Consider the following 13,739-nt stretch of genomic DNA (forward strand, 5'->3'; position numbering starts at 1 on the left):
GGGTAGTATATACTGATTCTGTAGTTGAAGGACTTTGATCTTTAGACTATCAACATGGGATCTTTGACAAACAATTTCGTTCTAAGTGTGATTGTGGTTCTTTGACATTTTGTAGAAGCTCTGAGGTTAAGGAGACACTCATTGAGGTAAACTTTTTACAGCTTTCAGTTGCATTGGATTCTCTCAATATTTTAGTGCTCAAAGTACAATAGGAAAATATTTTAAATACTTTATAAGGCATTAATTGGTTATGACAACAGTTGTATGTAACATCAGTTCTTTAGCTAGATTATGATTCCCCATGGTGTAAAAACTTATTTTTGAACCTTTATTTAATATTTCTTTGTCTTTCACATTTCCTTTCCCATAGAATGACAAAGAGAATGGAAAAAACATTAGAAATCCACTTTATAAAGAGTGAGAGGAGCAGGGGCAATAATGCTAAATTGTTCATCTGTCATAGACTAAGAAAAAATAAGTAGTTTGCATCCAAGCGTGTGCTGATTCTGCTAACTAATGCTTTATGTAGTTGTTCTGAAATGTAAGTGCAGATTTTGTACGTTAATTGTTCAGGTTTTGGTTTGGTTTTTTTCAATTGTAGGAAGTTATGAGGATGTGCCTTATTTCATGGTGACAAATTTCATAAACTAATATTTCCAAATTCTGTTCGCTGAAGTTATGCTGCTCATACTTGTAATGCAGTGTTATCAATTAAAAATTAAAATTGGAAAATAACTTTAGACATTTTATTTTTATCATTGCTGCTAAAAATGGGAATAATGAAATATGGGGGTGAAAAAATTTCTGTGGTCTGCATTCTTTTAATCTCTGCATTTTGTTTATTCCAGAAACATACACCTTGCTGGGAAATTCTTTTGGTTTCCCATGCATTTTTCCATTTAAATATAACAACAAGTGGTATTATGAGTGTACCAGAGATGGAAAGGAATTTGACTGGTGTGCCACGACAACTCACTATGAACAAGATGAAAAATGGGGGTTTTGCCCAAATGCTGGTAAGATGTTGCTTGTCTTCTCTCTCCCCCCAAGAGTATCCTTGTTCTTTATTAGTAATTCTAGGACACACTTCATTTTGCATTACTTCCCTTCTGTTAGAGGGGAATGTCTCTTTAGAAAATGCAAAAGAAGACTTTAGCGAATTTTATTATAATTTATCATGTTTGGCCTTTGGAGACCCAAGTCCTCATCCCAAAAGCAAAACTACAAGGGGTGAGTGAAAGAATGTTATTCTGCCCAGCCGATTCACCGTACCCTGCAGCTAAACTTCTCTCTCCTTTGTCCCGGTGATAGAGAGGGAGCTTCTCTGAAGCATGTAAAGTAAAGGTTGCTCTTGCAAAGTCACATTCTGCTTTTGACTGCATTATATCTCCCACGTTCCTTTTTTTTCTGTGCACTACTTGGACACATCTTGGGCCTAAAACGCTCAGAAGCAATATCTTTAAAAATACTTGCAATCAGGAGGATTTTGGGTGTATAATCTTCATGAATATTCCAGCTTCTTGTGTAAATAAGCGAAATAGCTTCTTCTGTCAGCAGAAGTGGTTTGGAAAAGCCCTCCCTGCTCAAGCTGCATTTCAGATCTCTGTTCCAAAGCATCTTAAAACCAGCTGTAAGTGTGTCTTTGTAATGGGGATTTCTGGGCAACCATTGTAATAGATGGTATTTTCAGCCTTGCTTATACCTTGTAATTATAGTAAGTTTGTTCTCTTGAGTACAAGATAGAAAGAGATCCAGTGACTGCTCCTCCACAAGTTGGGTGAGGTGTTCATAGTTTGAATATTTCAACATTCAGCTTTAGGAACACACAATCAGCTGGTATACATTAAAACTGTTCGCTTTGTGAGAGCTGTGAAAATCACCACCAGCTGCAGACCAGCTCCTGAGTATTTTATGAACTGTATGAAATACAGAGCAGCATTTTATTCCGTTACTGTCATATTTCTGTATGTTCTTTAACAAAGGAACATGAAAGGAGTTCATAATCGTGTTTCCGTTGGGATGCTACTGTCATTAATTAATTAAATTGTTATAGGTGTTATATTTCTGATTAGTTTGTAGTCTTGGGCTGTTGGTGATGAGTCTGTTTCTGAGCAGAGAGCGGCTGTGACGTTTTTTGGAAGAAGAACCCCGATACGCACCTTTGCTACCAGTTCAACCTTGCGTCTGTGCTGACCTGGCGTGAGGCACGGGCTGCCTGTCAGCTGCAAGGAGGAGACCTGCTGAGTGTCACCGACCCTGAAGAGCAGAACTACATAAGTAACTTAAGCAGTGAGTAGACATTTCTCTGGGGACCTTGTAGGAAACCTGTAGTTCGATTTCTTCTTTAGCCATGAAAAAGGGGTAAACTTTAGAGCTTGATACTCTGTGTGATACCTCTCCCATTACTGCTTGCGAGGCTTCGTCAGATAACACGCTTCAGTAGAGCTGTTTGAAAAAGCGAGGGTGAAGGTAAGTTACCACCTTAATAACCCGAGTACAGAGGTGGTGGTATGTGTTATGTGAAGGTGTAATTGTCTTAATTCTCCCTCCCCACAGAGACTCCCATTCATTCTTGCAGCTGTGGTTATGGAGTATGTTTGTTTTCTTTGGAGAATTATACAAATATTTGCCTTCTCTGCAATGTGCCCTGGTGTCCCTTTCTCCTGTTAAGTTTTCTTTGCAAGCTTGAATTCACCAAATGTGAAGGACGAGAGCATTTCTCTAGACTTGAAGTAAATGTCCTGTATGGGAAAAATGCCAACTCTGTTTTCATAAATAGATGGTATTCCTTCTCTGATAAGCCTTTTGCTTTCCCCCATGCAGCAAGCATCTCAGACAAATTTTGCAGAGCCTTCTGACAGCATGGCTTTTGTGGGTATTTTAGTGTGCATTGAGGGTACCGAGCGGAGGAAAGGATGGTACAGCCGTGACATGAAAGGCTGCCTCGGGTTTCTTGCCCATTGCTACCCATTATTGCTGATTTTCAATTGCAGGATATAAGCTAACAGGAAGTTTTTAGAATTATTTCATTAGCTTTTTGATATGCCTGCAGGCTGTAAAGGGACTGAACATTTTTTTGTTTACGGAAAGCTGAAACAGGCTAGTGTTTATGTAGCTGCTTGTTCTAGATTTAATTTCTAAGGTCAGCAATGACTTCTACAGGAAGGGTTTGCAGGATGAATAGCTTTTGAAGGGTACAGACTTCTGAATTTATTCCTTTTCATCTCTGTGTTGATTAACAAAGTAATAGACTTTTTCTAAGGAGAGAAAAAACAGCCTGAACTTTCTGGAGACTGATTTGAAGTTTTGTTTTATTCCTATTGTACCCAGTCAGGACAGTGGACCTATACCTGTAGATATTTTAACACATAGGGGAAGCGTGAAGTATTACTTTATTTATTTTTTCTGTTTCAGGGCAGTTAAATGCCAGGGACATGATGCTGTGGATGGGCCTGAATCGCCTGGAGGAAGATGCTGGCTGGCAGTGGTCAGATGGAGCACCGCTAGTGTTTGTGAACTGGAGAGCAAGTACTTGATGTTCCTCTTGGATATCTTATAGCAGTGTAATTATATGCTCTCTGTAACTGCAGCTTGATACAAGACTGGTGTTCCTACAGCTGTGTTTGAAAAGTGAATCAAGTGAACAAGTGTACCTCTCTTTTTTTGTAGAAATATTTATTCATATTCATGAACTAAAAGCCCCTTCTAGGGACTTGGCATCAATTGAGATGATCTGTTCAGAGCATTAATGATCTAGCCCTTTCGTCATTTACTTTTAAAGGTGTTTTTAAGATTCCAGTTGCACATTTGAAAGCTATGCTCTAGCCGGTTTCATGAGGAAAGGAGTTTCAATTTGTTTACATTAACATGCTATAATTAACATTAGCACATTAGCATGAGCTTTGTGACTTGGTTTGCTACATTTTGAGGTCCGCCTTTTGAGGCGGATAGACACTAGAGCTTATTTCAGCCTCCCATCTGATAGCAGCAGCCAAGGAAGGATTGCCACACATGTATAAATCATGGTCAATGTTCAGCTGTCCATAGTATTGGTGTAATAGTACTAGAAGTTTGGGTGTGCAGGGATGTTTGCACCTTCATTCAATAAGATGCAGAGAGCCCTACAGCACTATTTTACAAGTAAGAACTGATTTTTTGTAATTTTATGCTTCTCAAAAATGTGTTTGCAGATGTCTCTGATAACCGTTTTAGAGAGAATCATTGTGCAGTGATTAATTCAAAACTGAAGTATGGCTGGCAAAGTTATTTATGTGAATCTGGATTGCCTTTTGTATGCAAAAAATATTTAAATGAGACAGACCATGAAACATTGGGTAAGTCTCTCAATGCTACTGTATCCTATTTGTGGGTGTGGAAGGAGAACAAGAGGAAGTCACTTGTATATAAAGTCAGCAGAACAGAGTCTTAGCTGGACTAAATGTATGGATTTGCTAGTTCAAGTTGAATACAGATTACTTTAACTGATGTAATAACACTTTTTTCTGTTTAAATGCAGACCTTGAAAACATGTTGAGAGTCTTAAAACTAACAAATAATTTTAATATGAATAGCATTTAATTGGTTCCTTACATGACCAGAGGCTTACAAAATGCTCATTCTCTTTATATTACAATAGAGCACACTTTTGAGTTTAAAAGTAGGTTTTCACCTTCGAATGGAATTAACCAGTGGCCCACAGAGAAGAAAGTTGTATAAATGCAGTTCAAAATTTGAAGTTACTTTTATGGCATGCTGTACTTTTGATATACAAAAAAAGACCTGTACATATATTTTTTTAAAGTGTTTATATAATGAGTATAGGATATATAGTACATAGAATGCCTCAGACTCCCATTCTGTGGGAGAGTTAAACTCAGAATTGAGTTTAGAACGTTAATTTTTGGTTTGATAAGAACAACTTACAAAGGTTCAGCTTCTTCCTGATAACTTGAAAGAAAGTTTCCCTACTTGTTTCAGATAATGAGAAAGGATTTACCCAAACTTTTTGTAGGTAATACATCTGAAAAAGGTTTTGCTGGCTTTGAATCAGGTTCAGAGGTAGTAAGGGAGTTACCATGTGTTTTAAACTGAAAAACAGATCCATTTATGTGTTTGCACTAGTCCAGCAGCCCAAATGGTTGAATCATAAAATAAAGTGGGAGAAATTTCAGTTTGCTTGGTATGTGACATTCCATAGAGCATGTGTTTTGGCCTCCTTAAGTCATCTTGGACGACGCTGTTTTCAGCATTTAAAGATAAAAAAATAGCTCTGAATGTGTTATAAACATAGCATAACCTTGGCAATTCTATCTAATACACACAAACTTTGTATGCTTGATTAAAAGATACATGGAAGTATTATGCCACTCGTTGTGATGCTGGCTGGTACCCACACAATCGCAACTGCTACAGACTTCATAAAGAGGAGAAGAGCTGGAACGATGCTTTTATCTCATGCCAAAGTGACAACAGCGGGCTCATTAGTATATCCTCCATGGCAGATGCAGAGCTGCTCCTTAACTTGCTTGAAAGTGGTGAGTTTTGGGAGTTATTTTAAAGTGTGCAGTGTTTCTTGAAGTGTTTTGTGATGCTCTTTTGTGCAGCCCTTTAACATTGTTAGCCACTTAAGCAGTATATTGCATGGCATACCCAAATGATGTTTACAAAAAAAGAAAGCATGGTGCATGCTCCTTCTAGGAGTCTTAAAAATGTATAGCATCACCTTCTCCAATAACCATACTTAAAACAAAGAAATGAATCAACAAGTAAACACAGTGAGGACACAGTAAATACAGTAGCTTTTGTTCTTTCCTGTTCTTGGCTGGTTCCTTGCAAACTGTTGCAAAATATTGAGTCATCATCCTTATGCAAGAATTGTGCTTAGAAGTAACCATTCAGAGTATCTTTTGCTTTCAAGGTGGCCTTGTCCATGCTGCAAAGTTGCTGTTGCTGCTGCTAGTATGTTGACAGAGTCCCCTTTGATGGCAGCAGGGTGTATCAAAGGAGTTCTACTAGTCCACGTTGTCCTAAGAGGTAGCATAATTACACAGGGAACTTAATGAACAAAAGCTCCTTGGTGCAGCAATGCCAAGACTTTTGTTGTCATAACAGCAGCAAAAAGAATATTTTGTGCCTGCAGCTGACACCAGTGTGCTGGCAGAGCTGCACAGTTTGGCCGTGAGTTTAAGCTTCCCAGAGCTGGGGCACAGTGACGTGTTTTATCAACTCTGTCCCATCAGCTGTGGTTGCAGGATGGTGTGTTACGCTGGATTTACTGGAGATCATCTCCCATTATCATCCCTTCTGCCACCCATCCTCTCTGCTGTCCTGTCTGTCTTTCTCTTAGGAGATTAACCGCTGTATCATCTTCTTCACCTCTATTAACTCTCTCCACAGATACCAAATACCATAATTTGCAGAGATGCTGTAATGGATAGATGTAATTGTTCTCAGCTTGTATTCAGCTTCAAAGTCTGCTGCTTCTATTTCAGACCTGCTTCAGGCTTCTTCTCAGGAGGAGGGCTTACATGCCTGAAAACCTGTCTGCTTTTTCTGGCTGTAGTAGCTGGTCAAGTAAGACAGGTCCAGTAAGACATTACATCAAACCGCAAACTTTGCCTTTCCTATGTTTGCCAGCCACTGTGGCTACAACCGTGCTGATGCTGGAACTTACAAACATCACTCAGAGAAGCCTAAAGCTGAGCGTGCCATGGAAGATTATAAGAAGAGATCTTTCTCTTCCATGTCAGGCTTTCTGCCCAGTGAACTTCAAAAAAGTGCATGTGCTCTTGATCTGTATTTTTCAGGATTTCAAAGCATATTATTGTGTATGTTGATCTATTTTGGAAACAGTTTGGTCTTCAAGGGCAGTAGAACATTATCTCATCAGTAAGGTTTCCTGAAGTTTATACAGCTTTTTTTTTTCCTGAAAGAAGGTAATTCTTATGAAAATCCCATGAATAATTTTTAACGGTGGTGTTGATGTTGCAGGAACAACAAGCGTTATTTCTTCACCATTAAAATCTGAACTCACTTATTCTTTTACAGAAAATGTAACTGAAACATGGATTGGGTTATACAGTAATAACACCCCCATTGTTTTTGAGTGGTCAGATAGCACCCCAGTAAAATTCTCTAACTGGCACAGCCAGGAACCTAACACCTTTCAAAGAACAGGACAACTCTGTGTTTCAGCACAAGGATCTGTAAGTTTCCTTTTCTTTTTGAAAGAATTAGGCAGACACTTTTATTTTAGCTCATAATAATTTATTTTCTCACTATGTGTACTTTTTTAAACCATGAGCTGTAGTATGACTTTGGTTTTTGATTCCTGATATATTCATGTTGTGATAAATGCAGTGTAGCCTTTAGAAACCAATGTATTTTGCAGCACTGATGCACAGAAAATTAATCATAGATTTTGAACTTATGTTCAATAAAAAAATGTTACCTACTTAAAGCTTGCCAAATGGAAGAGAACAAATATGAGTAGGTATTTTGATAAAAACAAAACAATTTAAAATCCAAGTGTATGTATCAATTCATGATGCATCAGTTCTGGTCTTGAAAACTTCAAATTCAGTTTTGAAAAACTGTCAGCTGTGACTATTTTATCTTGCTGTCAATATTTATAAATTTTACCTAGCATCTTTCAAAAACAGGTAGTAGTCTAGATCTACAGGAAATTATAGAAGTTGACAGCAGTAAGATTGACCCCAAATCAGTCAGGTGGTGTAAAACTGGGAGTGATGTTCAAATAACGCTGTGTTCTGTCTTATTGGTATTCATGGCACTGTCAATTTTTTCATAATTTGGTTATAAATTTACTTTACTTTTACAATTAACAATACTTACATTCAGTAATACATGACTTGTGTAAGTAGCACTATAATCCATTTTCTTTTTGTAAAGTATGTTCTGTCTAAGTGTGAAAACTGTATCAAAAAAGAGTTTCTGTTGTCTCTAGTAGTGGGTCCAGGTGGTAATCATTAACTCATGGGAAAGCCAAGACAATTACAGTGACCTGGAAAAGTGGGTTCCCACTGGAAGCAGAAAATAGGACTTTGGTGAAATTGTGGGGTTTAGATACCCAAAACCATATTTTACTCAGTTTGCAAGTGTAAACAAACAAATGAAAATGTAAAATACAAAGGAAAAGGAGGTTCAAGATAAAATTCTTTGGACATTATTTTTGGTACATGTCCAGTATGTGTAGATGTCTGAAAATTGTATCATACAAACTTTGTAATATTTTGAGTAAGGACTGTTCAAATATAAAGATTAATCTTATGAAGAACTATAATAGATAGGCAGAAGGTTCCTGTCTATGCTGAAGAGTAAGTGCTCTGGCATGGCCATAGTTGTTAGTCAATTAAGATACATTACATCCCAAAGAGTGATTCAAAGACACAAACCCTTTTGTATGATTGATTTGAAAAGTCCTGCTGACAGTGTTGATAGAAATAAATGGTCCATGAAGGATAAATAAATGAATAGAGTGAGAAAAATTACTTGGTTTTACTGAAAAGTTAAACCAGGAGGGGGGACTGTAATCTAATGTGTGTATAGAAATGCATGAGAATATAAGTATGTACAGAATATACTTCTTTTTTTCCATTAGGAAGGACATTGGAAGGTTAAAAAATGTGAAGACAGATCTTTCTACATTTGCAAAAAAGCAGGGGAATTTAATAATGTCTCTCCTGAACTGGAATCAAGTTGTCCAGAGGTAAGGGGGTTTGTGGTTTTTGTTTGTTTTTAGAGACTTACTAATAAAATAGAATTATATAGGAAACCTCTAAATGTAGCTACGGAACATATGGATGTAAATACATAATTTTAATTTTTCTTTTTAATAAAGACATGCATGTTTTGTTAGGAAAAATCTCAATGTTTGCCTTAAAACTATATAAACTAAATTTTAATGTAAGATTAAAAGCTTTCCCAAGATGCCTTTCATGGCTTGTTGTGTTGTCAGTGGTTGTGACCCACATTCCTATTTCTTTCTAGATCAAAAGTGAAAACCCTTTTGTCCACCATCTGTGCAAATAATGGCTGTTATATGATGCCTCATCCCACACATGGTTTTCATACATTGAAATGGAATGTCAGGGTGAAAAACAATCAGTTTCATTGACACAGAGAGTGAACTCTTCCACTCGTACATTAGCATTCCTTTTGCTTTCACACACAAATGGGAAGGAGCACAGCTATCTAAATAGGACATTGCAACAGGTTTTCAGGCTTTTAGGCTCTGCATTCTGGTAGTAAAAGGTAACGTGTTAAAGTATGGGTTTATTTGCCGTCAGGTCCTTTTCACAGTGTGAAAAGAGCAAACTTGTAGACTTTGTGTTTTATTCAAAACTCCTGGGAAGTTTTGTGAACCTCTTCCTCGACTGACAAAAGTCTCTCTTCTCGAACTTGCTTTACTCTTCAGCTCATTGTCTTACTTCTTTTAATTTCCTGCCCTTTTTCTTGAGAAGTCAAGAAACACAACAAGTTCAGTTGAATTACAAGACGGTTGAAGCTGAACTCTTTGGAGTTAGATGCCGTCTTTCCCCAGACGTACAGTGGTCAGACCCAGCATTCTGGTCATACTGTTATGGAGGCAGAAGTTCCAGCTTAACATTTCCAAAAGTTTAGGGTAACGGCATTCATTTCATTTGGACCAATGTATTTCATCACTCAAGAATTCTGTGTGTTATTTGTGTAAGAAAGGTTTGTCACAGTCCTGACCATGTGAAAAATGTGCAGAGCATCAAGACTTACAGCTGTAGTCAGGAGCTTGACAGCATGTCACCTCCTGGTACCTCACAGGATCGAGGCTCAAGAGATTGAGTCACTGGTCATAGGTAGTTTGGTCTGTTCGGGCAAACTTGCTACTTAGGATAAATTTCTGCATGTTGATGTTTCACACCCTGTAAAGACATATGCTGAACCCTGTTATCGTCTCTTGGTTTTGACAGACCCTTTTCTTTCCAGTGTGAAAAAAAGTTACATTCATTTAATCAAAAGAAGTCAGTACGAAGCTTACTCAAAGCTACATTTGATTTCAGACATTTTGTCTTGACACCTCACTTTCTTTTAACACTCAGTGTATATGTTGTTGCTAGTTACAGGCCTGATTTTCCAGGACTAAGTCTTTATGTCATCCAGATTTACCTTTTTTTTCCCCCCATTTTTCTGTTGCTGACTTACCTTAAACGTACAGAATATCTGTTGGTATTTCTCACATTTGATCTTTTGCTTCGTTAACCTCGTACTGTCATTCATGTTGGATTGCTAGTAGATTCTCAGGGAGCTTTGGCCTCAGGCACAGTTGTTTGCTTTTCTAAAGCTTTATAGTCTTATGTGTTATTACTGAGCTTTCATCTCATGTTGGTTTTACAACTTATGCATCATATGAACTAGCCTTTAACATTTTCTGTGGTTCTGCTGATTGCAGTTTTTACAGTATGTCCATATCAAGTTACCAGAAACCTAAGCTCTTTTTTTCTACACTTCTGTCATCCTAAGACATAAAAAGTGCTAAGCACTTTTTTCCTTTAGCAGGTCAACTATTCTTTTTTTCCTAGTCAGCAGGCTATTACTGAGAATAAGTATTTTATTGCAAAGGTCAGATTCTCTGGGCAGTTTTCCCCAACACTGAAATAACAGTTTTAAGCATTTTCTTTCAACCAGCTTTTGAAACAGCTTGTGGAGCTGTCAGCTCCTTGATAATCGAGTTGGAGGTTTCTGTGTGCAGAACTGACTGTATTTGTACTGGTGACTTTCTCTGGTCCTCTACACTTTAGTTAGTGCATCAAAAGATAACAGTGTAGTACTAAATTGAGCATCTGTCTTTATGACTGTTGTAACAGGAGAGAATTGTACTTTTCAGAAGAGAACTGCTATTAAGGCTGCAAAACCTCGTAAAGAGCAGAAGGGCAGCTGCTCAGAATAAGGGTCCATCCGGCCTCATGTTCTGCCTCCCGCAGGTGGCTGCAAGTGATGTTTGGGGAAGAACAGGACAGGGCAAATACAGATAATGCTTCCTCTGGTTTTCCCTTGACCCCCAACCATTCAGAGGATTTCCTGAGCCTTTTAAGAGTTGTGTATCTAACAGCCCACACTGGCTATCCCCTCCAAGCGCTTGTCTGGTTTCCCCTTGAACTCACGTGAACTCTTTGCATTCACAACATTACTTAGTGAGAACATCTATAAATCTACTACCCTTTGAGTGAAAAAATGCCACCTGCTTTCCATGTTGAACCTTCCTCTTGCTAGCTTAGTTTGTTGTCCTCAAGGTCTTGTACTGAAGTAGTCGCCCACCTTCATGGCTCTCACCATTTTGTAGACCTGTGTCATACCCTCCCTAAGGCATCTGCTTTTTCCAGGCTGAAGAGTCCCAGCCTCCCCAGTTACTGCTTATGTGGAAGCAGCTCCATACATTTCATCGTCCTTGATGCCCTTCTTTTCTAATAGTCTTTTCTGAGATTGGAGGTCAGAACTCAAAAAAAGGGCAAAAAGTGCATTTAAAAGGACAGAGTAACCTTCTCCGTTCTTTCTCTCCTCACAATTCTTAAGGTTCAATTTGACTTTTTGACTAAGCTGATGTTTCATGGATCTTAACTATCATAACCCCCAAATCTCATTCCCGCACAGAGAGAGTGAGGTAGCTGTCCTCACTTCATACATGAAACGATTGGGGAGTGCAGGGGAGGTCCCCATGTGCATCACTTCATATTTATCCATACAGAATGCCATCTGCCATTTTATTCACCAGTTGTGCAGCCTTTTAAGTTTGGAATGTCTCAATCTGTGTTTGCCCCCAATGCAAGCTTACTGGCCTTCAGTTACTCCACAATTTTGTTATTTTTTTCTTAAAGTAAAGATTAGCATCAAATTACTTCACTCCAGTCTTTAGGCACCAAGAAAGCTTTAAGAGGAAGGTTATGCAGTGCTATTTGCTCCAGATTAAGATTTCCGAGAGGTCAGGATGATTGTGTTTGCTTCATTCGAACCAGTGCATTTATCACTCAAGACCTGCAGCTGAAGGAAACTAGACGTTTGCTATTTCTTACCCGCATCCCCGTGGAGGGTTTTTTGGTCAATAGTTAGCCCTCTTCCAGCCCCTGTTCCCTGCGTTTAAGTGCACGTCAAAGTGAAAGCGGCGTTGCTGTGTCCCCCGTGGGACTGCCGAGAGCCCACTGGGTCCCCGGCCGCTGCAGAGCCCTGGGCACCCGCCGGCACGTTCTTCCCTTGGGGAGGTCCCGGCTCGTTGGTAGGGAGATAGGGAAGAGCCTCAACCCAGTTTATTTTTGTTTGCAAAGCCAGCGTCTGAGCAATGCGTACATGGCATTTTCAGGTGAAACCACAGAAATTGATACTACAGCTTGTTCTGCTTCTCTGCTTTCGAGCCATACAATGGGTCTGTGCCCAGCCGTCTTCCAGGCACTGAAGGGGGATGATAGTAAAAGGCAGCAGAGCTGTCAGCTACCCTGACAGCAAACACATGCCGAACTAGAAGCTGAAATTTGCCTCCTGAGATTCAGCAGGGCTGAAGGTTGTGCATAATGTTTGATTGCTGTCCTGAATAAGTCTGCGGCAGCTTCTTGTGCATTTTATTGTACCCGAGGATGGATAGCAGAAAAAGAGCTTATCCGTTTCCCCTTTTTTCTCCTTTTGCTGTTAACGTCACCATCAAGCAGTGTTTGATGGTGCCCGCCTGGGTGCTGTGCTTGCTCCCTGTTGTGCTGCTTTGTGAGCTGCCCTGCAAGCAGCGCCTCCCTCATGGAAGAGGCAAAGCGAGATGGGCTGATTCTCCTGTCTGTGTGCGGCTTCAAGTTTAGACAGAGATGGTTTGTTGTCTCTTAATTCTCTTGATTATTTAAAACACTCATGCAGGATGACCAGGCCGGTACGCTGCGTGAACTCACACAGGCAGAATTCACACCAGTCCTGGTGGCATTTTCTGGATGCCCAGAGATGAATAATAAGAAATAAAAGATTAATAATAAGAAGTAAGGCAGGCTGTCCACTGACTCAGTGTTCTGGCTTATCTGATAAACCATGAAAATGTGTCATTTTAATTCTGTATTATTAGAGTAGGATGATTGTTAATTTAAATTTTATTTTATTTTATTTTGGTTTATTTTATTTTATTTGCAAGTTCTATTTGAAAATGAGAAATGGAGCTGAGAAAAGGTAAATAACTAGAGTGCATTGCTGTATGGAAGGCCAGCAATTTCTGGAAGAAATATCTCTGTTTACAGTTGAAGACAAAGGGCAGCTGTAATCCTTTTTATAACAACTTAACTGAATCTGACATGGCGGTGTTTACCTTGCACTTCAGGTATTAGGTATCAGCAATGAGTTACCACAGGTGGAAACCAGCAAGTGCTACTACACGCTTCATGCCAAAGAGATGGCTGTCTGAGGGGCCTGGCATACCTCCCCAAAATCTAGTCAGTAAAGCAATATTCAAAGTATAAAATTAAAACAAAAGTAGTATGTGAGAGAGCGCCTTAGCTGTTGCCCACATTTTTGTCATACCCGTTACAGATGTTATCGTGTGTGTGTGTGTGAAGCCATGTTTTGCACAATTTGAGGATTTAAACTTGAAACTTCTGTTAAATTTACCCACTTTTTCAGTGACCTTGAGGGTAACTACTCTTGAACCATGGTGGAAAGGAAAAGGGCTATAGGGACATCCGTGATGATCAGACAGAAAGTACAAAAGGGGATCAAGTTTTTAACAA

General features: G+C 39.0%; 1 protein-coding gene across 1 annotated transcript in view; it reads left to right on the plus strand.

Annotated features, from left to right (window-relative positions):
• PLA2R1 (phospholipase A2 receptor 1) overlaps positions 1 to 13,739 on the plus strand; it is a 52,900-nt gene that overhangs the window by 5,374 nt on the left and 33,787 nt on the right. The window contains 7 exon segments of the mRNA XM_049791743.1: positions 849 to 1,016; positions 2,116 to 2,289; positions 3,415 to 3,528; positions 4,191 to 4,334; positions 5,346 to 5,534; positions 7,048 to 7,205; positions 8,621 to 8,728. Of these exon segments, the coding sequence (XP_049647700.1) occupies positions 849 to 1,016; positions 2,116 to 2,289; positions 3,415 to 3,528; positions 4,191 to 4,334; positions 5,346 to 5,534; positions 7,048 to 7,205; positions 8,621 to 8,728 (1,055 nt within the window).

Source organism: Accipiter gentilis, chromosome 1 (genome assembly GCF_929443795.1).
Source record: "Accipiter gentilis chromosome 1, bAccGen1.1, whole genome shotgun sequence".
Taxonomy (NCBI): domain Eukaryota; kingdom Metazoa; phylum Chordata; class Aves; order Accipitriformes; family Accipitridae; genus Astur; species Astur gentilis.